Source organism: Vulpes vulpes, chromosome 9 (assembly GCF_048418805.1).
Source record: "Vulpes vulpes isolate BD-2025 chromosome 9, VulVul3, whole genome shotgun sequence".
Classification (NCBI taxonomy): domain Eukaryota; kingdom Metazoa; phylum Chordata; class Mammalia; order Carnivora; family Canidae; genus Vulpes; species Vulpes vulpes.
Window position 1 is genome coordinate 22,158,212 of NC_132788.1, and position 25,840 is coordinate 22,184,051.

The following is a 25,840-nucleotide window of genomic DNA, read 5'->3' on the forward strand; positions in this document are numbered from 1 at the left end:
GGCCTGGCTGTCACAGGAGACCCTTGGATACTCTTTTGATTAACCCCTTCTTGCTTGGGATTGCTTTAGTAGGTCTCTGTTCTTTTTTTTTTTTTTTTCAAATTTTTATTTATTTATGATAGTCACACACAGAGAGAGAGAGAGAGAGGCAGAGACATAGGCAGAAGGAGAAGCAGGCTCCATGCACCGGGAGCCCGACGTGGGACTCGATCCTGGGTCTCCAGGATCGCGCCCTGGGGCAAAGGCAGGAGCCAAACCACTGCGCCACCCAGGGATCCCAGGTCTCTGTTCTTTACAACTAAACACCTTAGCAGCCTCCTGGTTCCTTGGAGCTCAGCTCTGGGTCTCAGCTTCTCTACTTTGTACCCAGAACAGAAAATTCTTTGTTGCTTTAGAAAGGGTGGGGGAGTTGAAGGAAGAGGAAACTAAGTCACATGAAAGAGAATCACCTTTTTCCACATCTCATCTCTCTTGTTGTTGAAGTCGCCTGTGCCTGGAATGTCCACCAGCACAACCCCTTCTGGAATCAGCTCTGATCTGGGCAAAGTCACTTCCACATGTTTGATCAAGGGCCAGATCTGTGTCTCAGTTGGTTCTCCAGCCAAATCTCTCCTCTGAGTCCGGATGTAGGGGTCCAGCTTGACAGATAGCTCCTCTGCCTGAGGAAGAAGGACAAAATCACACACACCAGACATTCTCCTGGTTCTCTGTCCTGGATCAGCTGTGATTTGGGCTCAGCGAAGGTATGCTGAGTAATGGTAAGAAACAGCACTGGGCAATGGGCACTGGGATGCCTGTGATCCAGTCGGCAAGGGCCCACACTCTGAGAGCCAGAAAGGACCCTGGAGATCAGAAAGTGCAAGCTCCTTATGTACAGATGAAAAAACCAGAGCCAGTTAGAATGGGGCTTCAGCAAAGTTATAGTTTCACTGGATAATGATTTCATCCTCTAAATTCCATTTCAATTCTAAAATTAATGCTATTAATATGCAATTGTCTACATTTTGGAGAGAGAGCATTTTTCCCATGTGGCTAATGCAAATATTTGGATTACCAGAAAGCCTTGACTATAGAAAATTGATAGTGATGTGATGACCATATTTTCCAAATTGAAAATTGGTCTGAAATTGATCTTTAAAATGGTTTCTAAAATTTCTCTTCCAAATACAAAAATATCTTGATGTGTAGGCATTTCCAGCATGTTTTAATGATGGTAGGGATGGGGAATTTTTCTCAGCCCATTGTTCCTAGCTAAACATATCTTCAGACAATGACACATTCATGCCAGCAACTATGTGTGGCAGCAAATCTCTACTGGGATACTACTTCAGAGGACAGAAGATCTGGGATGTATGGTGGTCATTTAAAAAATGTATTTATTTATTGTAGAGAGAGAGAGAGAGCACTGGTGGTGAGGGACAGGGGAGTAGGGCAGAGGGAGAGGGAAAGAGAATCTCCAGCAGACTCCCTGCTGACCATGGGGATGGATCCCATGACCCTGGGATCATGACCTGAGACAAAATCAAGAGTCAGACACTTAACCAACTGAGCCATCCAGGTGCCCCATGGTGGTCATTGTTAATAAATATTTTTACAATGGTCCTGAAAAAAAAAAGATAAGAACAGAAATTCTTGACAGAGTTGAGATTACATAAGGGATTTGTTGCAATCTGGGTAGGGAGTCATAGAATTCATTAATTCTAATAAAATAATAAGAAATTGTGAAAGAAAACATGATAAAAGTTCTTTAAGATATTTAATTTAAAAATAGAGCAGATACTGGGGTGCCTGGATGGTGCAGTCAGTTGAGTGTCCAACTCTTGGTTTCGGCTCAGGTCATGACCTCATGCTTGTGAGATTGAGCCCTGTGTCTGGCTCCCTGCTCAGTGCAGAATCTGTTTGGGATTCTCTCTCCTCCTGCCCCTCCCACTCATGCTCTCTCTCTCTTTCTCTTCTGAAATAAATAAATAAATAAATAAGTAAGTAAATAAAGCAGATTCACTAAGGAGAATGTGAAAGAAAACACATGGGCTTGAAAAGTCCCTTTGTATAAGAAGGTGTCTCAACCCAATAAATAAACTGACTCCAGACAAATCATTCTGGAAGCAAACTCAGCTTCCCTCATTCCAGTCTAGAATCCTGGAATCAAATTTTGAATCTGTGCCCTCACTCACTGAGATGTAATTATGTTTCAATGAGTATTTCAACTCCTAGTTTCATGGGGTAAATTTGTATCATTGGGAAGGAATATATTTCTAAATACAGAGTAGTAAAGAAATGGGCACTATACTGATACCTTGGTATAACTTATTTGGTGTAAGCTGTGTGTGCCCAAATAAAGTAACCAGTTTTATAATCACTGAGTTTCTTTGGACATGCTCAATCTATGTCTTAGACATTAGGAATATAACTATTTTTAATAGTAATACTCATTTAAATATAAGGAGCTAAGTGCTTTGAAAGATTTCATTTATTTGATCTCTAAGTGTGCCTGGTCCAGTATTTAAATTTTTTTGAGAGAATGTAATATATTTAATCTGAACTATAACACAAAAAGTCTAAGGAAACTTAATTAATTATATAAGTAAGCATTCGCTATTTAAGGAACACTCACTATGTTAACCTTAGAAGATAACTGAACATTAAAACTTAGAACAAGTGTAAGTAATTGTTCTTATTTCATACAAAAAAATTGCCAGATTTATAAATAGGATAAGAATATTTAAACATGAATTTTAAGAGACAAGAAACACTAATTTTTAAATGTATAATTTTAATAAGTTACATGTTAGTTCCACAAGTATTTTAATTTAAAATGAAAATTTAATTTAATAAAGTGAATATTGATTATAAAAATGAGGAGAGTGTTGTTCTACTTGCTGCATATCCAATATCCATCCTGTCCTTCATCAATGCTAGCAGAATAGTGACTGTTTGTTTGGGCAGTGGATTGAGTTTGGTCTCAGCCAATCATAACACATTTATTTCTTGCTTTAGATTTGCTTTCAGCTAGGAAAGGCCATGTGACTGAACCAGAGTCCAGTTCTGTATGAGGAAATCTATCCAGAAGTTTGTTGGGGGTGTTTTTGAGAAAGCTTTTACTTTCCCAGGAAAGGGGAGATATGGCTAGTGCCAACTTTTTGTCCATCTCTTTCTTCCATGAAGCCAACTGTGAAATCTAGCATTTCAGTAGCAATCTTATGAGTATGAGGCAACAAGTACAGTGGAGGGCCAAGGGAATCCAGGAGGTGTTGATCTTGACATTGTTAAGCCACAAACCCAACTATTTCCAGACTTCTTATGTGAGAAAATGAATAAATCCCTATTCATTTAAGACATTATCAACTGGGTGGTTTTGTTTTTCAACATTTGTAGCCCAAAGCATCCTTAATTAATCCTCAAGTAACTGTAAATAGCCTTCCCTATTCGCAAAAGATCCCCCAGTCAGACACTAAAATTTCTCATTTGACAGCCATAAATAATACAAAAGAACTTGGTCAGGGATACTTCTGATTTGGGTATCAACTCATTTCCAATAAAAACACTGTGCCTTGAGCAAATCTCTTAAATGGATTCAATTATTATATTTGTGACTCATGATACTATGCAGGAAAAAATCTCGAAGCTACCTCTTCTGCCTTGAGGGTGATGATTCTGGAGGTGGGAATCTTTCCTTTGGGCTTTGCCCTTAGTAACTCTTCATAGCTCTTTCTTTCTGCTCCATTTCCATAAAACATTTGTAGCTTCCAGATGGCTTCCTCCACAGCATCGTCCCTGTCCCAAGTGTCCACCTCTTCACCCAGGTCCTCTGTCCTGTGCAGGAGTTTAGTCAAATTCTTCAGCTCTTCCTTCCACTCCTGCCAAGAGAGTAGGGCCAAGCCCCTCATGACACAGATTCAGAAAAAAAACAAGGACAAAGGGAGGAGTCCATTGTTCTTGTGGAGATGGGTAGGGACTGCATAGGCAGGAACTCAAAAATCACCTAATCTAGCAAGGGATCATCTAATCCAAACCCCTTGTTTTGTTAGTGAGGAAATAGGGACCCACAAAGGGAAATGTCTTGCCCAAAGTCCCCTAACAACAGTGACGGGATACAGGCTAGAATCCCCAGCTTGCTCTACAGAACTTTTTCATCCCATACTATGTTTTTTTTTTTTCCTTTCAACAAAGTCATAAACTATATTTACAATTTAATCTCTGAGAGAGAGGGAGAGGGAAAGAAAGGAAAGAAGAGAGGGAAGGAGGAGAGAAAGGAGGGAGGAAAACAGAGAGAGGAATGAAGGAAGGAAGCAAGTAAGGAAGGAGACACTTACCTGGTCGGAGAGAAGGTGGATTTTGGCCTCATACTGCTCACAGCAGCCCGAGCTCACTTGCACAATACATGACGTACATATACTTTCTCCAGATACTGGTAGAAACATTGCTTGCTGGATAATGGCATTGATCAGGGAGCTCTTCCCAGCCCCCGTGCTTCCAAATAATCCAATGTAGATCGGGTCCAATGATGGCTTTTCAATCAAGGCCAGAAGCCTGTTTCTGAATTGATTTTTAAATGTATGTTGTCATGGTCATCAAAGCGCAGTGGGAAGAATATCAAAATAGAACAGGAAGGAACTTAGTTTCAATCCTAGGCAAGTAATATATCTTTTTGAATCTCTGCTACTTTCTTGATCAGATGGGGAATATTAGTCCCTGTTTCCTGCAGAGAGTTGTCATGAGGATCAAAGGAGATTACACAAAAATACTTGGTAACGATAATTCTATACAATCTCTATAATGCCTATATAGATGTGAAGCGTCTTTGTGTTCTAAGGAAACTATGTAGTCTTGATCCTAGAAATAAATTTTAGGCAGAAGTAAAGTATTACTGGGAGCAACACAGAGTCTTACCAAGCTGGAGATTCAATCCTGACACTAATCAAGTGGTTAACTTCAGGTCAACTCAGCCCAGCATTTGAGGGCACCAGCTAGAGTTTCACACAGCCTGGCTTGGATTCAAGCCCTTTCACTCACCAATAGTGTGACTTTGGTCAATGTCTTGGCCTCTCTAAGCCACAATTTCAATAAAATTGGGGTGATAATACTTTTTACTTTATACGGGTATTGGGACAATTAAATTTGATATATGTAAAGTATTTAGCAGGTTACCTAACAAGAGTGGCAACCCAATGAATGGCAACTATCAGTATAAATAATAATATCCCATAGCTACATAATTTTTCAGCCTTCTTTGCTTGGTTTCTAACTGAAAATTCCCTTTCATTGTTGGAGAAAAGCATCTACCTAAGGAAAGAATGGATGGGAGGTTTGATGGGTAGCTGATATCAGACTCACATGAGATACTTGACTCCATTAGGAATGCTGTCATCAAGGAAGACAGACTGAATAAGTTTCTGATAAGTGTTGCTCAAAACCCTTCTGGTCCGTGACTCCAATTTTTCATCTGGAATCAATAGGGATATATTACCTGGGATGTACCTGACCAGGATCAAGTACTAGGTCTCCAAAAGAGGAATATGCTCAATGTTGCAGAGAAAGAAAAAAGGGAAAGAAATGAAATGAAAAGCCAATTAAATATGATAGCAAGTTATCAGACACTAGAGATAATAGCTCTTGGGAGATAGCAATTATTGAGTATGAGAACCTCCCAAGGAGCTAGTCTGCTCTGAAAATCCTTGTAATGGGAGTCAGCAAATGCTTTGCATTTGGCTATTGCCCTTCTAGAATCTTTTCTCCTATGGTCATTTAAAAAAAAAAATGCCAGGGCATCAAAGAAACACTCACCAAGGCACCAAACCAACCATTTTTCACAATCTTTGTCCTAACCAGGAAGAGGTTATTTTGATCAAAACCCTACTCTCCAGAGATTTCTAGAGATGAACTGTCAAATTAATAGATCTCTGCAGAGACTCTGAGGTCCCCTTTTCTGGATCAGGATCATTTGAAAATGTTTCATCCTTCTTTCCCATTTAACCTCCTCCTCCGTTGAGCATTTTTACACATTTGGAAAAGAGCAGAGCCACATTAAAATAAGCCACACAGCATTGTTATGACACTCACATTCCTTAAAAGCACTTTGTTCCACAGGAGGAAATGCTCTGAACCGCTGGTCAAGAGAACGTCTTCTTTTTCTCATTGGTTCTTTAAACACATCATCATCACCTAGAGATAAACAGAGATTATATAAAATTAAAGATTTTGGGGTACAATATACTTGCCTGACCTCTATCAGTCCACAAACCCAAATAATGTAAGAAGTCCCCTGCCAGCTCCTTATGCCTGTAAACTCACATCAGAAGCAGACACTGTTGGACCATTCCAATCTGGTTCCTATTTCCCAGAGTTGTAGGACTTTGCAACTAACTCCAAAATGTAGCCTAATGTATCTCCTCAGAACATATGTTGAAATGAAATGAGGTTTAGAAATCCCGAGAAGCCAAAATGGCTGGATATTCTTCACTAAATGCCAACTGTGTACAGAGAAGCCCAAGATAGGACTAAATGTGTGGTGAAGAAAGGCCTCTGGGAGGTCTTTTCAAACTAGGAAAGAAATTGATCAGGGAGCAGAATGCAGAGGAATGAAGGGACACATGACCAGGGTAAATCACTTCTCTGTGACCATCTGTAAGATGAGAGGGCTGACAAAAACACAAAATGTCACAGTGTGGGAGGGTGTTCGATCAGTGGATGGCCTTCAGAGGTTAAATTTGGGAGAATTTTCCCCCTTCCTCACTGAAAGTCATTAATAGCATCTTCCTTAGGTTAAAATTTTAAAAAGAATAAAAATCCCAAAGAAGCAAATCTTTGTAGTTCTCCAGAGATTTACTCACTTTAATGGTTTCCCTTGGTTATGAAGTGAAGGACTGGTAGGAGCCATAATCCTCAGGAAAGGTACAACCGAAACATTGTGTTTTGGATGAGTTTTAGAAAATACCTGCTGGCAGTATCCACCAGGTTAGAAAAGGGCCATAGGTGGGTCTTTGGAGTCAAGGTTATTGGAAATTATCCTAACCCAGTGCTCCTGGGATTAGTCTGTACCTTGGGAAATGGCCATGACATGAACCTGAAGAATTGATCCCTAAGAGTCATGGCACTACAAGCTCATGCAGGGGCATGAGGCCCCAAAACTGAGCATGACATTGGGAGGTCATCTTCCCTAAAGAACCTCAGAGGAGAAGTTTCACTTTGGGACCCAGGATAGCAGCCTGAGCAGAAGGCCCAACCTCCATTGGGCTCTAGACAGGTCTTCCAGATGGTTCAGCCAGTCTTTACCCTCAGTTCAGCCTTATGGCTTCCAGCACAAATCCTGCCATGTCCTGGAGCCAGCTCACACCCCATAAAGTATCACAGTGCAGTTGTATGCTGTGCCAAAGCCTGACTCTCTGCCTCCTCATGCTCATGCAGTGACAGGGAGTTGAAAGACCTTGTATTTCAGACTCTGTCTCAGACATTCTAACTTCTTTAATTGAGTTCAACTCAAAGAAATCATCATGGCTTAGTTTAAGGACTGCATAGAATTAAATACCAAATTGCTGGCTCAGGGGTTGGAGCTGGAGAAGAAGAAGCAGGAAAGAAAAGAATCTGCCACTCAGGCAACCCTAGGCCAGATATAGGCTGATGACTACTTTAGTCCATGTTATAAAAGGTGCCTCAGGATTCCAGGATGTTTCTGTAACCTATGTGTGGACAGTGAAGGATGTCGGGCCTTGATCAACTTTGTAACTTAGGAACTCTTTTTTGTGAACAATATTTCCATAGTATCTTAGCCACATGTATGAAGCAAAAGATGGGTCCATGTATCCATGACCTTTATCTCGATTTCTGAAGCACTGGCAACTAATCTGATAAAAGATTGGAAGCTTATTTCTCAGCTGAAGCAAAGGCTAAGAAGTCAGATGAAAAGCAGAGTTTTAAACTTTTTCTTCAAATTCTCAAATGAAAAACCATTTGGAAAGGAGAAAGTATTCTATCTGGAATTCAGACCATTCAAGGGTAGTCTTGCTATATAAATTGTAACTGGAATGAACTGGCCTGAACTAACCACATCTCTTCTCATTCCCTGTAACTGCTCAAGCACTCTCTCCTCTTTTTCAGTATTTTATACTGAAGCACACAAGAAAAAGTCAGTAGGGGCAGGTGGGGGCAGTCTAAAGAAGTTAACCTAGTCTACCGCTGCTGTTGCTTCTTGCTGCCACAGGTGTTGCTTTTGAAAACGCTTCCTCCAACAGCCCCACAGGCTCATTGTTGTCACGGTCACGGTGTGTGTGTGGGAGTGGTGGTTGTGGGTGGTGGTAGATCTTCTAAGCAAACTCTTTCAGCCCTACACTCAACCAAAGGCCCCAAAGTTGTGGTTCTTTCATTTTATGTGCCCAGCCATGCCTCGGATGCTAGCTACCACCCCACTGACCCCAAAACCCTGGATCCCTGGTCCCTAAAGGATTTCACTCCTTGTGAGCGAGAATTTTTTTCTCTCAATTCTCAAAACACAAAGGATGTGATTTTCCCTGTTTTCTGCTCATAGGGGTTGCTTTTCTGCATCCCCCAGGGAAGGCTCCCTCTTTGGTGCCAGGGGTCCTCCATCAGCCTTCTCGGGCCTCGCCCTCACTGGCTCCCAGAGCATTCACCCTATATCTCTCCTTCTAAGGAAAGCACCTGATATTATTCCAGGGGCCGTACCTTGCCCATTTCAAGAGAGACTACTCTCAGAAAATCCAAGATGGCTTTCTGGAACCTCATTTTAGAAGGGGGGTGGGGGAGTGCATACACATATAATTATTGATCAGAGTCCACTACATTATGAATAGGCTATTTTAGTTGTTGAAATAATTTATATTGGGGCACCTGAGTGGCTCAGTCTGCTTTGGCTCAGGGCATGATCGCAGGGTCCTGGGATCTAGTCCTGCATCGGTCTCCTCAAAGGGAGCCTGCTTCTCCCTCTGCCTGTGTCTCTGACTCCCTCTGTGTATCTCTCATGAGTAAATAAATAAAATATTTTTTTAAAAAAGAAAGAATTTATATTCATTCAATATTGAACCATGTCATAAGAAAGCAGATTTTGATTAAAGAGGAAGAACACTAACTATAGTTCAGTACAGTCTCAACCCACTGGCCCTTTATTATATTATGGAACTATTTACTATAAGAACTATTTACTTCATCAGGCAATATTGCAGGGATGTTACCTGAATGTGGTCCCGGGCCCACAAAATCCTCCATGTCTTCCATTTCCTGTTATGCAAATACCTGCTTTTGTCCACTTAGGAGAATCAGCCTAAAAATATATACAAAGTACAAGGGCAGGGGCAGGGATGGGGATAACAGCAGAAATTGTAAATATAAAAAGTAAAACAACAACAATGGTTAAATCTCTTCATGCTTTGTTTCCCCAACTAGATTCCAAGTTCCTAAAGGGCAGTAGCCTTTCTATCTTACCTCAAAATGCATAGCATGCTACATGTCATTTTAAACAGGATAAAAATCCATGCCTGACCCTTGGTTTTCAATAATAGTTATATCTATAGAACTTGAAACTGATATGAGATCTTCAAGACAACCCACACTGAAATAACAATAAACCTCTAGTGACCAGAACCATAAAGGTGAGATTATATGGCTTTTCTGCTTTGGGTGACATCAAGGCTTCAATCAAGTAAGCCTTGGGTTCAGTTATATTTAGTGCCAGCAGGTCTCCGCAAGAATCTGGAACATGGATGGGATATTTGATATTCCTAGGGTTCCCTGGAGTTGCTTGGGGAGCTACTGAGTGGGGAAGGAGTGATGGAATAACTAGGTTCTCTGGATCTTTCCACTCCACTCCACTTCTCCAAGGAAGACACCCCTACTTGGGTCTATAGTCAGCACCACAGCTTGGACATCCACAGGATTAGGGAGTTGGGGGAAGAGAGGCACATCCAAAAGAGGTGTCAGATCCAGCCTGAATCCAGTCCACAGACAGACAGAGCTTGGACATGGAGGGAGAACGGGGCCCATCAAGGCCCAGAACGGAGTGCACTGCACAGACTGGGAAGGGATGGGCTATCCTGGAGCCTCTTTGTCCCTATGCATAGAGGAGGATTTAGGCAACACAGGTGGGGAGCACCCGAGGTGCTTTTTCTCCCTGATTGATGTTGCTGTTCGGATCACTCAGCCATGTATTTCAAAAGCAGAGAGTCACTGGTCCTTCTGAAAAATGCAAAATCTCACCTGATCTGTCAACTGTCACTAGGCTCTAGGCTGTTAGAGTCAAAACAGCCTCTTATTCTTAGCTTGGCTGGTGGATATTAACTAGCCAAATGATTTCTGTACGTAGTGGGTGTTGGCTGGATGTGGTGGAAATCACTACTATGTGCAAAGTCCTGAGTGTTAGGTGGAGTTCCTCACCTCTCCATTCCTTATCTAGAGGCTCCCTCAGACCATCCCAAAATCCTTACAGTTCTCCAAGGCATGGAATTCTAATCCATGCAGTTTAGCATAGGCTGTTCTCTCCTTGTGGGGTACCCTTCTCCTCTCTTTCCCAGTGAATTCCTACTCTTTCATTGAGATTCTGTTTTAGCATTTCCTCTGTGAAACTGCCCTGATTCCCACTCATTCCCCTCTTGTGTTACCACTGTTCCAAGCATACCTCTGTTATAGTCCTTTCTTGCTCCTTCCTCCTTTCTGAACCATAAGTTATTTGAGGTCATATCTACATTTGTTTTCATGTTGCATTTCCATCAGGAAGCGCAATGACTGATAATAAATGCTGAATGAATGAATGAGTGAATGAGTGAATGAATAAAATAATGGATGGGAAGTTTCTGATGATATTCTACACCATAGGATGCTTATTAGCCAAATTAGTTTTGTTTAAGTTTTTATTTAAACCAAATTAGTTTTTGATACAGTTAGAGTCTTAAAGAGTAAAGCAAAGAGTAGGAACAAAAGAACAAGTCTTTGGAAATGAGGCAGTATCAACCATGAAGAGTGTCGGGAATGTTGAACTTGATAAAGGGAAGATACAGGCAAAGGCAGAAGATGTGGAGAGGACTTCAGAGCAGTCTTCAACTACATGACCTTGGAGTTGCATATACAAGAGGGATGACACATGTTTTCTGAGGTCCCAAGAAAAGACCATTAGGTCCCTTAGGTAGAAGGTGCCTGGAAGCATATTTTGGCTTAACATTCTCTAGTAGTTAGAGTTGTCCAAAATGCAATGAGCTCCCTTAGAAAGTAATGAATTTTCTGCCACTAAAGGTGTCTGAACTTATACTGGTATGACCACTTAACAATGGCATTGGACTAGATCATTTTAAGGCCTCCTCAAATCCCAAGATTCTCTATTACCAGCAAAGCTGGTAGTGGAAGTCATCTATGAGGTCACAAAACTTCATGAGAAACACAAGCAGCTCCTGATTTGTAATGCCAAGTTGGAAATACTAAAAAGCACATCAAAACCTAGATAAGATAGGAAATCAAAAAGGTAGATAAGCTATAATGCGTGCAAGTATAGTAATGCCTCTCAATAACTTTATTTTTTTAAGTAGGCTCTATGCCTAACATGGGGCTCGAACTCATGACCCAGAGATCAAGAGTCACATGCTCTACTGATAGAACCAGCCAGGCACCCCCCCATCAGTAACTTTAGATACAGAACTAGGAATTACCCCTAAGGAAGAAAGTGATCTGTTGTTTTCTGAAGACAGCAGCTTAATGAGCCACAGTCACACAAAATGTTGGGTACCATATCATAGCGAGCACTGGAAACAAAGCAAACTATATGGTCCTCTCAATAGACAAATCCACTGTAGACCTCCAGGATAACTTGTGTTCTGGTAGCAAAAATCTAGGAAGAAATAGAGGAGTCAGATGAAGTCCGAAAGAACAAACAAGTGTTACCACCATACAAACAGTGAGATTAAGACCCTTCAATCTGAGAGAGAAGTAGATTTAGAAAATAAGGAGGATTTTCCAAATCCTGGGCACTGGTTTGGGCTTCCTTTAGGATCACAAGATTTCAGCTCATCTAACTTCACTTATGAAATCAACTGCACACAATGGCCATAGCAAAGGTTGTTAGTATGTAACTACCTGGGGTTAGCCCAGGCTTAGATGCAGCAGTGGAGACACAGAACCATGAGCCTCCCAATGCAGGAGTATCTGTGGTACTAGGACATGAGTAAATGTGATCCCTAACTGAAATTTGGAGAAATTGGAAATTATTTGAATTGTGGTTGTGGTGAATTGGGCTTCCAATTCCTTCTGCCAATGTTCAAAGACTGGTAGGAAGGGACCATTTGATCAGCAAACTAAGACACTGTAAAGTGGGAAGGGATCACTAACAAAAAGGCTGAGAAAATAAAACACTGGGCACTTAAAAGGAAAGCTTATAAACAAATATATCAGTGGAGGATTGTATGGTGCAGAGACTCCGTCCATAGTCACTAAGCTGGACTAAGTGATGGTAGGAAGGGCAGTAAGTGCCAGTCAGGTGTAGAAGGTACAGTTCTGGCTTTGTTACCAGTCAAAGGAACTGTGGGAGTTCATACAAGTAATTTTTATCACCCCAGGTCTTAGTTTTCCCATCTATGAATGAGAGATTGAACTAGTCCTTAAAATGCGAATATTCTCTGATTTAGTTGGATGCCAAAAGGATTAAAATTCTTAATTCAAAAAAAAAAAAATTCTTAATTCAAAATGTCACCTGCCTTTGAAACCAAGACTGTACCAGTGATTAGGGGTCCTGTGTAATCAAAAATAGCAAAACCAAGGTTTCCTGTAATTTTGGGTTCATTTCGCTTTCAGGAGCAAAGGACTCAGGGGTGCACAGTCCTTCCTCAAATTAAGTGGGGATCTACTTTACCCCAAGGAGAGGCAGTAATGGTGGTTGCATTTTGTGAAAGTTTGGCTGCTGTGGAGAAGCAATTGAAGAGTTCAAATTTATTGGTCACACAGGCAAGATTTTCACGTGTGGTTTATTTCACTGGTATTTCAGCTATGCGGTTAGCACTTAAGTTTTGATTTTAGTACTTATTTACATTCATGTGCACTGAGCCTAAGAATAGCATCTTTTAAATGAAACTCTCTGCATATTTAGCTAGATATGGGAAGGTTGCACAGAACGCATTTCCTGTTAAATAATTGTGACTTTTGACCGTTATTCTTGCTTCTCCCATTCTCCCTTTCTTCACTCTGTTTTCCTTGATGTCTTTTTTTTCTTAAAGAAACATAACAGAGGTGCAATGCAATAGTTATTCCTTTGCTAGAACAGCCTCATATAGTGGAATTAAATAACGAATGCTCTTGAGCCCCTTCTTTTACAGATATGGATGTGGAGGCCCAGATACGGGAAGGAATTCATCCAAGGCCAGAGTGGCTGCAAGTTCAATGTTTGCTCCATTCCACCAAGCAGCCTCTCATGGATGCTATATAAATAAAGCCTTTGGAGTTTAAGTGTTGGACAATGGAGAGAAGGGCACTCACAAATGAGGGGGTCCTTCAAATACACGACAAAGGCATTTGGGGAACAAAGGCCATTGAGTAGAACTGAAGAGTAGTGGGATGCCTGGGTGGCTTGGTGGTTAAATGTCTAACTTCAGATCAGGGCGTGATCCCACATGGGGCTCCCCGCAGGGAGTCTGCTTCTCCCTCTGCCTATGTCTCTGCTTCTCCTTGTGTGTCTTTCATGAATAAATAAAATATTTTTAAAAAAATAGAACTGAAAAGTAGCTACTCCATAAAACTATACTTAGGATTCAAACTGAGGCAACTGACTGAACATTCATTCTTTAGTGTTCTCAGAAGTAAAACAAGCCTGTGTGTGTGTGTGTGTGTGTGTGTGTGTGTGTGTGTGTGTGTGTGTGTGTGAGAGAGAGAGAGAGAGAGAGAGACATGGGGTTGGGGGAGATACTGAGTAATACACTTTCACTGCATTCCTTCTGTGTCGGATGTAGAATTGAATGTGCTTAAGAATCGCAAACATCCTGTTCTCTTCCCCTAGCTCTTCTTGTTAGCCAGAATCTCATCTCACCCTACCTTGCTTTGCACCATTAACCTTTGCTAACATGATTCCTTTTTTTCCTTGCATTTCTGTCTCCTACCAACCCTCCCCCACCAAAGGAAGCACTAATAAGAAAAAAATAAAAATGCCCAGCCTAGCAAACTTCCTTTATGGGATATTTTGATCTTTAACTGGTTTATTCCCTACTTTTATTGAATATGGGAAGGACTTGGTCCCTAGAAAGCCCCAGGTAAGTATTTGTTGAAGAACTGCAGTGCATCTTTCGAATGTATCTTAGATGGCACGATGAATAATGGCAGGAATTACATTCATTCATTCATTTATTCAAATATTTGTTGAGGGGGAATCCCTGGGTGGTTAAGCAGTTGAGTGTCTGCCTTCAGCCCAGGGTGTGATCCTGGAGTCCCAGGATCGAGTCCCGCATCGGGCTTCCTGCATGGAGCCTGCTTCTCTCTCTGCCTGTGTGTCTGCCTCTCTCTCTCTCTCTGTATCTCTCATGAATAAATAAATAAATAATTTAAAAAACAAAAACAAAAACAAACCCACAAATATTTGTCGAGTGTCTATTATGTGCCAGGCAATGTTCCTAGGTGTCAGGGATGCATCAGGGAACAAAATGGGGAAGGCATCTACACACACAGGGCTTACATTCCAAAATGTGAATGATGTAGTAGAAATTACTCAGGATTTGGAGTCAGAATGTCTGGATTTGTGGATCATGTTCCAGGACTACAATGTAACACTGAACAAATCACCTAACCTCAGTAAGCCTCAGTTCATCCACATATAAAATGAGAGTGTGGGGCACCTTGGTGGTTTAGTCAGTTAAGCATCTGCCTTTGGCTCAAGTCATGATCGAGCTCACATCAGGCTCTGTGGGGAGTCTGCTTTTCCTTCTCTCTCTGTGAACACATATACACACTCTCTCTCAAATAAATAAAATCTTAAAAAAAAATAAAAGTAAATGAAAATATAAAGAGATCTATATCAGGAGTTCATTGCAATGATTAAATGTGATATTGCATTATACAGTTGGTCGGTAGGCATTTAAGCATCTGTACAAATGTTATTTATTTTTAGAATATTTGGCAAAGATGGTTAAATTAGAAATTAATACTAGTATTCACCTGGGCCAAGTATATTTAGTTTTGAGGGTACATATGCCACCTTCACTGATAAAGTGACTCTACTCTTATACACATTGATCAGTCATCTTGAGAGTTCTATCCCATTGTCCTTTAAGAGTCCTTGGTGAAGTTTTATCCTCCTCCCATAGGGAGGTGAGCTGGAGTATGAAATAAGGAGAAGGGGATTCTTAATACATTTATGGAATGCTGATGACATTTAGGATTTATGTCCTTTCTTTTTAAGTACCTTTAGTATTGGCAACATGTCCTAACCACTTTGTTGGACATTGCACTGCTCTTCCAAACTAGGTATGTGCCAAAAAACCAATTTAAATACATTAGCTCAGAAGCAAAAGTGAAATGAGGGCCTTCGAATCCCCAAAGGATAAGATTTATATTTTCAGCATTAATACATGAGCTAATATGTGCAACATGAGAAATGCACCCCCCAGAAGTAGATATAGTAAAGGAGTTATTGGAATAACATGATTTTCTCCTTCCTTCCTCTCCCACCCTGGATGAATAGGTAAGCAAAGTAAGCAGATATTTTCATAATGTACTTTATCAGATTCTAACAGGATGAATTTGAATCCTCTCATACTGCTCCCCCAAGCTTGCCAAAGCTAGTGAGGAATAAGGTGACATTAATAGGGGTGCCTGGGTGGCTCAGTCAGTTAAGTGTCTGCCTTTGGCTCAGGTCATGATCTCAGGATCCTGGGATTGAGCCCCCATGTCAGGCTCCCTGCTCCACAGGGAGTCTGCTTCTCCCTCTGCCCCTCCCCCTTGCTCATGCAACTCTCTCTCTCTCAAAGAAATTAATTAAATTAATTAATTAACTAATTGATAAAAATGACCTTAATACTACCCTTAATGATGACTGAAACTACTGGTTTGTTGTTGGTTTTTTTTTTTTTTTTGAAGGGAAGAATGATTAGTAACTTGCCTAATCATACACTTATGTAAAATTCAAGCTAAAACCTGATTGCCCAGATTCTAGTTCATTGGTCTTTGCATACCCTCAAAATTCACTTAAACCAACCCGGAAGTGTAACTCACTTTCCTTAAGGAAAAAAAAGCTTATTTTAAGACGATTAAGAGATGGAGGAGAAACAAGTCTTCCATATAGAAAAATTCCAAGTAATTTATGTAGATACTCTACCATCAAGGAAAGGGAGCATAATTCCCCACTCCTTAAGTGTGCGCTTTGCAGAGTGATTCCCTTCCAAAGGGTACAGTATAGAAAGGAGGGGAGAAAAGTAACTTTACAGTAGTGAAGTGTGACAAACATGTCTCAGCCATGTGATGAAGGTCAGCATCAACAGTCATAGATCAAATGGTCTGTGTATCCCCTTGATGTGAGGTGATGAGAGTGGCACTTTAACTCTGTGATTTCCTCCCCCTAAACTCATCACTCCCATCTAATCATGAGAAAAACAGAAACATTTCAATAGGGGTGAATCCTACAGAGTATCTAAACCTCAAAACTGTCAAGATCATCAAGAGCAAAGAAAGTCTGAGAAACTGTTACAGCCAAGAGGAGCCTAAGGAGACATGATGATTAAATGTAATATGGTGTCCTAGATGGGATCCTAGAACCCAAAAAGGACAGTAGGAAAGAAGTAAGAAAATCTAAAAAAAAAAAAAAGGGGGAACTAAGAAAATCTGAATAATGTATAGCCCTTAGTTAACCATAATGCTATGAATATTGGTTCATTAATCATGGCAAATATACCATTCTGATGTAAGATTAGAGAGGAACTTGAGTGAGGCTTCTATGGTGACTCAGTACTATCTTCTCAATGTTTCTGTAAATCTCAAGTCTATTTCTTAAAATCAACCAGATATTACAGCATAAATTATATAAGAGATACAACTTACCAGATGTCACTTTTTCTGCTTCAGCTCTAGAGTCCACAGAGAAGATGGTTGCAGTTTCTTTGCCTTAGTATTGATATGTGGAACCAGCTGGGGTATATAGCTCTGTGCGGCCCCAGTCACAAACCACATTCACACAAGCAGAAGTGAAACTCACTTGCCATCCGAGGGCTATTTATGATGTTTTGTTCCTTCAGAAATTGATTCATGCTATTTCCCCCTCTCATTTAGACTTAAATTGTATGTGAATTGGGGATCTCACATCCTTCTCTGCCTTATTCTTATAAGCAGGTAGGTATTATTCATTTTTTTCTTCCAAATAAATTGCAGCACCCACCCTGCAGCATCCTTTCTTTGAAGGGGAAATTTATTTTGATGGATCTAACATGTTGAGCAGATAGGGAAAATGCCCTAGTCCTAAGAGAGACAATGCACAGGTTTCTGTACCCCCAAATACAAGACCAATTCACGAGATAGATGACATGAGATGGTAAAGATAAACTGACTCTTGGTAGCAAAATCTTGAAGCTCACAAAAACCAAATCACATTGGATTGTTTGTAGAAATGAGGGTCATACAGTTTTAAAGAACTTTTTCTGGAACTTAAATTTTACATCCATATTTAAAAAAAGAAAAGAAAAGAAAAACAGGGGTACCTGGATGGCTCAGTTGGTTAGGCATCCGACTTTGATTTCGACTTAGGTCATGATCTCAGAGTCATGAGATCAAGCCCTGCATCAGGCTCCTTGCTCAGCAGGAGTCTGCTAAGATTCTCTCCTTTCCTCTCCCTCTGCCGTTCCCCCTATACACTCTCTCTCTGAGTCTCTGTAAAAACAAACAAATACATCTTTTTAAAAACCCAGAAACACAAATATTTTTTAAATGCTGTCCGATGGAGAAGAAAGTAGAACCTACTCTACTTTGCTGTTTGGCAATCCAAACAATCACATCAAGTATAGGGAAAAAGCAATTTTTTTTAACCTTTAGCTTCAGGTTGTGTTTGACCTTCAAAGGCAGACTCAATCATTACTAGGATAGCTCTCAGAAACTGTGGGTATGTTTTAATCCAAAGTGGGGATTCAGAAAGCAAAGAGGTTAAAAAGAATTAGAGATAAATATTTAAACTGTAATCTTAAAAATTACTTTGAACTTTTAGCAAGATGGTATGCCTCCTCCATAAGAAAACTATAGAAACACCAGTATAAAGTTCAAAGCAAAGAAAATTAACTTGAATACCATCATTAGTCTTGGATCTCATGTTTCTGGGCAAAATCACCTTATTGTGTTCATGTGACACATGCTTAGCTCTCCCCCTACTGGCTGTTTCTTTGCTTCAATAGTTAACTGTATTTTAAATCCGAGGTACTACTAAAGTACCTAATAACTAAAATTAATTTTGATCACTTTTAAAGCTGCTTGGGTTCTTTATGGTGGTCCTTCATACCTATTATTGGACACTGAATGCTGGGTCTGTTAAAAGTTTGGGAAATCTACCAGGTTGCATTGTCTTCTTTTTTTTTAAGATTTTTAAAAATTTATTCATTTGAGAGAAGGGGAACACAGTAGGAGAAGAGGCAGAGGGAGAGAGGGAGAAGCAGACTTCTCACTGAGCAGGGAGCCTTATGTGAGGCTGGATTCCAGGACCCTGGGATCATGACCTGAGCTGAAGGCAGATGCTTAACCAACTGAGCCACCTGGGTGCCCTTACCAGGCTGCATTTTCATTGAATTCACTGGAAACACTGAAGCAATTGAAAGAAAACTTCCACAGAGCCCCACCATCACACCAAGCATCTATCAGAATCTGCACTTGTGTAGTCTGCTTTCCAGCCTGTTGATAGAGGAACTATCCATATACCCATCAAAAGCAAATCCCTTCCCCTGTGCACCTTATTTCATCCACTCCAACTGCAGGACTAGGAAGATTATCTTCTTATAAGTCATCAAATTTTCACTCTCCATTGGATTATTCCCATTGACATAAAAATCGGCTGTTATTTATTACTGTCTTATTTTAAAGATTTTATTTACTTATTTGCGAGAGATTTTATTTATTTATTTGAGAGAGAGAATGAGTACGGGGAGGGGGAGAGGGAGAGGGAGAAGGACCAACAGACTCTCTGCTGAGCAGGGAGCCGGACATGGGGCTGGATTCCAGGATCCTGAGATCATGACCTGAGCTGAAGTTAGATGCTTAACCGACTGAGCCACCTAGGTGCCCCTTTGTTATTTTAATAACCACTTTCTTTGACATCATTTTCCCTGCCAGCTACTACCCCATTTCTCTGTACCTCTTGAGGGTAAAATCTCAAGAGTTGTCTAAACTCACTGTCTCAAATTCCTCTCCTGTCAATCTATCATAAACCTTCTCTAGTCAAGCCTTCACATCTACAGTTTCATAAAACTGTTGTTGTCAAAGTCCCCAATGATCTTAGTCAATTTTCTTTCTTTTTTTTTGTATATTTTTTATTGGAGTTCGATTTGCCAACATATAACACCCAGTGCTCATCCTGCCAAGTGCCCCCTGCAGGGCCCGTCACCCAGTCACCCCATCCCCCTGCCAACTCCCCTTCCACCACCCCTTGTTTGTTTCCCAGAGTTAGGAGTCTCTCATGTTCCGTCACCCTCACTGATATTTCCCACTTATTTTCTCTCCTTTCCCCTTTATTCCCTTTCACTACTTTTTATATTCCTCGTATGAATGAGACCATATAATGTTTGTCCTTCTCCGATTGACTTATTTCACCCAGCATAATACCCTCCAGTTCCATCCACGTTGAAGCAAATGGTGGGTATTTGTCGTTTCTAATGGCTGAGTAATATTCCATTGTCTACATAGACCACATCTTCTTTATCCATTCATCTTTCGATGGACACCGAGGCTCCTTCCACAGTTTGGCTATCGTGGACATTGCTGCTATAAACATCGGGGTGCAGGTGTCCCGGCGTTTAACTGCATCTGTATTTTTGGGGTAAATCCCCAGTAGTGCAAATGCTGGGTCGTAGGGCAGGTCTATTTTTAACTCTTTGAGGAACCTCCACACAGTTTTCCAGAGTGGCTGCACCAGTTCACATTCCCACCAACAGTGCAAGAGGCTTCTCCTTCCTCCATATCCTCTCCAACATTTGTTGTTTCCTGTCTTGTTAATTTTTACCATTCTCACCTTTCAACCCTCATCTGCCTTGACCCTTCAACAGCAGTATTTGACCCAGTGGATCACTCCCTCCTCCTTAATGTACTTTCCCTTCTTTCCCAGGTAACCACAACTCTCTTAGTTTTCTTCGCACCTCTCAGGGGGCACCTCCTCAGCTTCCTTTGCTGGTTATTCCTCTTCTCCTCAACCTGCTAAAAATAGAACACACCCAAAGCTTGATCTTTTAGTCTTTTAGTCTTTTCTTTCTTTTCCACACTTATTCTGTTTCATAGCTTTAAATTTCAGCTATGCACCTGTAACTCTCACTTGGTATCTCTAGCCTGAAACTTTTTCATGGCTTACTGCTCACTAGGCATCCCAAACGTGACATGTCTGGATTGACCTCCTCCCCCACCTCCCTCTGCAAAACCCCACTCTGCGTACAAGCTTCTCCATCTCAGCTAATGGCAACTACATGGTTCCAGTCCCTATGTCCAAAAGCTTCAGTGTCACCTTTGATGTTGATGACTTTCTTTTACTCATATCCCACATCTGGTCTGTCAGGAAAGCTTGTTGAAATCTTCAATGTATTTTCAGAATCTGAGCACTTCTCATCACCTCCACAGCTTATTATCTTGATTCAAGTTATAATCATTTCTGGGCTCGTTCAGTAGTTCTCAAACTCTGCTGTGCATTGGAATCCCCAAAGATCTTTAAAACATGACTGGCTCCCACCCCTTGATATTTTTATTTAATTGGTATGGGATGTGATCTGGGCTCTGGGATTTTTCACTACTCTCTAGGTGATTCTAATGTGTAGCCAAGTTTGGGAATCTCAGCATAGATATGATAATAACCTAACTGATCTCTCTGTTTCCTCCCATCGCCACTTCCAAGTCTATTCCTAACACAGCAAATAGAGATAATTTTAAATTATAAATCAGATCACAGCTCTGCTAAAAACTTTCCAATAGCTCCCCATGTCAACAAGAATAAAAGCCAAAGGCTTTACAATGGCCTAAGCCTTTTTTTTTTTCTTTTTAAAAATATTTTATTTATTCACAAGAGACACAGAGAGAGAGGCTGAGGGAGAAGCAGGCTCCATGCAGGGAGCCCAATGCAGGACTTGAACTGCTGAGCCAGCCAGGCATCCCTGGCCTGCAAGGTCTTATATAAACTGTTCTGTCCTTTACTCCACCTCGTCATTTCTCTGATCTCTATTACATGTTGCTCACTCAGTGCTCCCTTGACAGCGGCTTTCTTACTTTCTTACTTACTTACCAGGTGTCCTCTTGCCCAAGGACCTTTGCACTACTGGTTCCCTTTACCTGAACTGCTCTTCCCCCTGATATCTGTATATAAAATACTAGCTCAAATATCACATTCTTGGGGCACCTGGGTGGATACAGTGGTTGAGAGTCTGCCTTTGGCTCAGGTTGTGATCCTGGGGTCCTGAGATCAAGTCCTGCATCAGGCTCCCTGCAGGGAGTCTGCTTCTCCCTCTGCCTGTGTCTCTGCTTCTCTCTCTGTGTCTCTTATGAATGGATAAATAGAATCTTTTTAAAAATCACTTTCTGAATAAAGTCACCTTAACCTCTTTTTAAAAGTTACCACTGTACTATTCACCTATTCTCTTGTGTGAGGCAAAAGAGTGGTAAGGCGCATGACAGAGACTTCGGATAAGGAAGAGTGGAAAAAGAGCAGATGTGGAGTAAAAATAGAATTCTGATCTGGACATGTTGTTTGAGATGCCCAGATCTAGACACCCAGATCTAATCAGATGTCAAATGGGGAAGAAGTTGGGGCTGGACTACAAAAAAAATGGGATCAGATAGGTGGTGTTTAAAGCTTTGGTATTCTGGGGATCACTCAGGGAGAGACGAGGCTGAGAAACGAACCCTACGGTACACCAGTATTTGGAGGTGAGGTAGAGAAAAAATAGAAGAAAACCCAAGAATGGGGGGGGGGGCAGGGATCCTATCATGAAAGACTTTCAAGGAAGCTAACATGTCCATCGGTACCAGAATGACAGTAAGGACTAACAAATACGACTGGATTTGGTCTGATGGAAAGTTGCAAAATTTGACCAGGATAGTTTTGGTGTCATGGTGGCGTCAAAGACTTGAAGTAGCCTTGATTCTAGCGGGAAGAAAAGGACTGGATATGGCACCTATTCCTGTCTTTTTTTTTTTTTTTAATGATTTATTCATTTATTCATGATAGAGAGAGAGAGAGGCAGAGACATAGGCAGAGGGAGAAGCAGGCTCCATGCTGTGTTCCTGTCTTTATGTTAACGAGAGTTTTAAATTTCTGGTCCGGGAGCAAAGATCATGGATGGATTTCAGGGAAAACGTTTCTCCCAAGTCCCGCCTCCAAACTGCAAGATTTCACGTGTGTGCTAGTTGTTCTGGAGGGCTCTCCATAGCCTCCAAGATATCCGTGCCATTTATCTGAGACCAAGGTGATGAACCGGAGTCAAAGCCTGCAACTCAGGCTGATACCCGATTCCTGCACGGTCTCTTCCAGGCTCTGAATTTAGTTTCCAACAGACTAGATGGCTCGTCCTCAGGCCATCTTCCTCTCGGGTTTTCGGCCCAGCCTCCTTGGACTCAGCACACCCTGGGCTCCTCATTTAGACCATCCACATCCACACTTTTCACTTAGGCTTTCCGGACTAACCTCTATTCATAAGCATTGTCATACGCATCTACCATCCAGGTCGAGCTTCCTGACGCCCAAGTTGTCCTCTGCGTGGGTTCAGAGGGGTCTCATCCTGCAGCCCTTACACCCCAGGCGGGAACCTCCCGGGCTGCACGCTTTCCCCGCCTCCTGCAGCTCCGCCAGCTGCCGCCGGGCGGGGGGCGGGGCGGGCCTCCGCGCCGGCCGTTTTGGGGGAACAGCTTTACGACACCTTGACCGTCATTTTACGGCAGTCCGGGGTTGCTTTGTGGCTGTCAACTTTCCCCCGAGGTCAGGGTTGGTCGCTACGTCGCGTGTGGTGTGGTGGTTCCTACGACGGCCCGCGGAGAAATGAGGCAGAAGCGGAAAGGTACGGAAGGGAGGGGAGAAGGGGAGGGAGCGCGCGGAGAGGTAGGGAAGGGGCAAACACCTGGGCGGGCAGGTGCCTAACGCAGCTTTTCCCGCGGAAATCCTCTGCCTGAGCCAGTCGCCTTGCCACCTGCCATCAGTGTGTGTGTCGGCTCCAGCCCTTCTGGTTTGACCTGTTGCGCTTTTTTTTTTTTTTTTTTTAAGATTTATTTATTTATTCACGAGAGACACAGAGAGAGAGAGAGACAGAGACACAGGCAGGGGGAGAAGCAGGCGCCACGCAGGGAGCCCGACGTAGGACTCGATTCCGGATCCCGGGATCACGCTCTGAGCCGGAGGCAGATGCTTCACTGCTGAGCCACCCAAGTGGCCCCTGTTGGGCCTTTTAAACCTGTCCTTACTCTTTCTTTTTTGGCAGTCACGTGGTGTCTTTGGCATAGGTGGCAGGAAAAGCTTTATTCCGAGGTATGCCCTCCAAGGAGTTAACGTGGTCGGTTGATTTAACGTGCTGTCGGGTCTCTTAATGCGCTAAATTTTGTTTTAGGGTAATTTCACCTGGTTTTTTTTTTTGTTTTGTTTTGAGATTTTTTTTTTTTTTTTTAAAGATCTGGGTTCAAAAAGGGAAAAACTCTTGAGTCCTTGGTTCTCTGTGGGACAGTTGTGTGGTTTTTCTCGTTTGTATTACCTCCTGACTTAGGATGGAGCGATTCCATCTTCCCGTTTTCAGCAGGATGGAGTCAGGTTTCAACTTATCTTCTCGCCAAAAAAAAAAAAAAAAAAAGTTATCTTCTCGCCAGTTCTGAACTTTTCTCTGTATATTCGATGTGAGCCGTCGGTCTTATAATGATTGATGGCCATGATAACCATAGCTACTATTTGTTGATCCTTTGCTAATAATTTTTTTTAAGATTTTATTTATTCATGAGACACACACACAGAGAGAAGCAGAGGCAAAGGCAGAGGGAGAAGCAGGCTCCATGCAGGGAGCCTGTGCAGGACTCGATCCTGGGACTCCAGGATCACACCCTGGGCCCAAGGCAGGCACTAAACTGCTGAGCCACCCAGGGATCCCCCTTTGCTAATAATTTTGAAGCCAGTATCATTTTCACTTTACAGATGAAGAAGCTGAGGTTCAAAGAGCTGTAAGTAACTTTGTCAGCCCAAAATTGTCCATAGGAAGGGGAAATATGGTCAGCTGTGTGTACCCAAAAAAATACAATTAAAAAAAAATGTCTGCCTTTCATCACTATACCTCTGGGCATCAAGTGCTATTTCTTGGAACCACGGCTCCTGACGTATAAGTTACCTGCAGTTGTGTTGTGGCATCAAACCGCATGCCCCCCAGGTAGTCATCTCCTCCCTCTGCCTTGCTCTTCCTCGGACTGTCAGGCCAGATAGCTTTATGCTCTTCCCTTCACCTGTCAACAGCCCTGCCTCTTCAGATAATTTATTACCTATCATTTTGGCCACCATCCTCCTGATCCACCTTCATTAATAACTAATATTTGAATAGCGCTTTGGCTTTCCTGTATGTTATTTCTGTTGATTCTTGCAGTACTCTTGTCAAATGTGTATGTTTCATCCCGATTTGGCAGGCAAATGGGAAATGGGAATACAGAAGTAATTGATCTTCTTATGGTCACACAGCCAGTAGGGGTTGGGAACTAGGGGTGAGAGCCTTTTGTCCAAATGTTTTACTTGAAATCTCATGGGGGTTTTATTTTTTTATTTTATTTATGTATTTATGTATTTATTTATGTATTTGTTTATTTTACATTGCTGCCTTTCAAGAGCTGTTTAGTTAGTGTCAAATTATTTGTATTCTTTCACCTTCTGAGTCATTTTTGTATCATTTTCTTTATTTTGTGTACTTTTCTTTAAACACTATTTTCATCTTTTTACTCCCAAATTGAGAATATATAGTTCTCCACTCCATTTAAATGCCTTTGCCTAGTACTTAGTGTACCCTGTAATCTGTTCTTTATTGAACCTTGTCAGAAAGCCTATATATATTTTCTTGTTAGGCAACACTCTTTCACAAAGATAAGTAATTCCTATACCTGCCGTTGTTCCTTCTGGTTGCCCTCTGCTTTGCTTGTCCACTGTTCACTTTCTTTAAAGACCCCCATGCTATTTCCCTCATGAAGCCTTTTCTTACTAATTTGCATCTCTAATTGGTTTTTGATTTACTCAAGAGCTATACAAGTGGTTTTCAAATCTTTATCACCTGAATCCTCTTTTCCTCTAAATTATTACATAGAGTTTCAATATACTAAATATGCAAAAGCCAAGCTGCTTTGGTTTAATGAAAAAAGAGACCCTCCCTTTCCTTCCTCTCCTCCCTCTCTCCCTTCTTCCAGCACCACCACCACCAACCGTACTTCTGTTACATTGTCCTTCAAGTGCCTTTTTGGAACTCTGGAGTACTGAATTACATGGTTTGGAAAGCTTTTAGCCTTTGATTATAATGGACCTTTTTCTCCCGTTAATTTTTAACATCTGTAAAAGGGGCTAACAATATCTACCTTATAGTGTTGTGAGGTTTCAAATGAGATAAAGTAATGAAAGGGTCTCATAACTGCCAGGGCTTTCTCACCTAGACTTCTCTATGATGATTCCATCATCTTTGCACGCTAGCTTTCTCTACAGGCTGGAAGTATA

General features: G+C 41.5%; 2 protein-coding genes across 17 annotated transcripts in view; one reads left to right on the top strand and one right to left on the bottom strand.

Moving 5' to 3' along the window:
- Window positions 1-23,040, bottom strand: part of NUGGC (nuclear GTPase, germinal center associated) — a 56,278-nt gene extending 33,238 nt beyond the window's left edge. For 2 of the 13 annotated variants that reach the window (XM_072719561.1, XM_072719557.1), the window contains exons 1-8: window positions 22,811-22,994; window positions 17,655-17,823; window positions 9,183-9,271; window positions 6,061-6,162; window positions 5,335-5,443; window positions 4,314-4,536; window positions 3,630-3,857; window positions 450-659 (exon numbers count right to left, since the gene is read on the bottom strand). In XM_072719561.1, coding sequence (XP_072575662.1) covers window positions 450-659; window positions 3,630-3,857; window positions 4,314-4,536; window positions 5,335-5,443; window positions 6,061-6,162; window positions 9,183-9,225 — 915 coding nt within the window. In that variant the 5' untranslated portion in view covers window positions 9,226-9,271; window positions 17,655-17,823; window positions 22,811-22,994. Of the gene's footprint in view, window positions 1-449; window positions 660-3,629; window positions 3,858-4,313; window positions 4,537-5,334; window positions 5,444-6,060; window positions 6,163-9,182; window positions 9,272-11,642; window positions 11,822-17,001; window positions 17,073-17,654; window positions 17,824-22,810 lie in introns of those variants that run through there. The other 11 variants (XM_072719562.1, XM_072719565.1, XM_072719564.1 and 8 more) reach the window with 9 other exon arrangements.
- An 18-nt stretch (window positions 23,041-23,058) lies between these two features.
- The window catches only part of ELP3 (elongator acetyltransferase complex subunit 3), a 91,231-nt gene continuing 88,449 nt past the window's right edge, over window positions 23,059-25,840 (top strand). Inside the window, exon 1 of one of the 4 annotated variants that reach the window (XM_026007863.2) lies at window positions 23,059-23,180. In XM_026007863.2, the coding sequence (XP_025863648.1) occupies window positions 23,162-23,180 (19 nt within the window). In that variant the 5' untranslated portion in view covers window positions 23,059-23,161. The remainder of the gene's footprint in view (window positions 23,181-25,840) is intronic. The other 3 variants (XM_072719568.1, XM_072719569.1, XM_026007864.2) reach the window with 3 other exon arrangements.